The sequence below is a fragment of the Penaeus monodon genome, chromosome 21 (genome assembly GCF_015228065.2).
Source record: "Penaeus monodon isolate SGIC_2016 chromosome 21, NSTDA_Pmon_1, whole genome shotgun sequence".
NCBI classification, from domain to species: domain Eukaryota; kingdom Metazoa; phylum Arthropoda; class Malacostraca; order Decapoda; family Penaeidae; genus Penaeus; species Penaeus monodon.
This window is the reverse complement of record NC_051406.1, coordinates 16938759-16939049: the sequence shown is the minus strand read 5'-3', so window position 1 is coordinate 16939049 and position 291 is coordinate 16938759. Positions and strand designations below refer to the sequence as shown.

At 42.3% G+C, this 291-nt stretch overlaps 1 protein-coding gene across 2 annotated transcripts in view; it reads left to right on the top strand.

The window, feature by feature from the left end:
• LOC119586275 (flotillin-1-like) overlaps positions 1-291 on the top strand; it is a gene marked incomplete in the record, with an annotated part of 96064 nt that overhangs the window by 85201 nt on the left and 10572 nt on the right. For both annotated transcript variants that reach the window (XM_037934981.1, XM_037934980.1), the window contains 1 exon segment: positions 115-279. In XM_037934981.1, coding sequence (XP_037790909.1) covers positions 115-279 — 165 coding nt within the window.

The following is a 291-nucleotide window of genomic DNA, read 5'->3' as shown; positions in this document are numbered from 1 at the left end:
ATTTTTTACACCATAGGAAAGTAGATAGAATTAAAATTTTGTGATTTTTTATTGTTTATTGATAATCGTATTGGATACGATTGACTTTGATCTATCCCCACTTTCCTTTTGAAGGTGGCTGCTGAAGTCGCAGCTCCTCTGTCCCAAGCAAAGAAGTTGACGATGGTAAGCAGTGGCAATTCAGAGGTGGGTGCTGCCAAGCTGACTGGAGAAGTGATGGAGATCATCACCCGCGTCCCAGGAATGGTCAAGAACATGACTGGTGTGGATGTGACCAAGGTAAATACATGA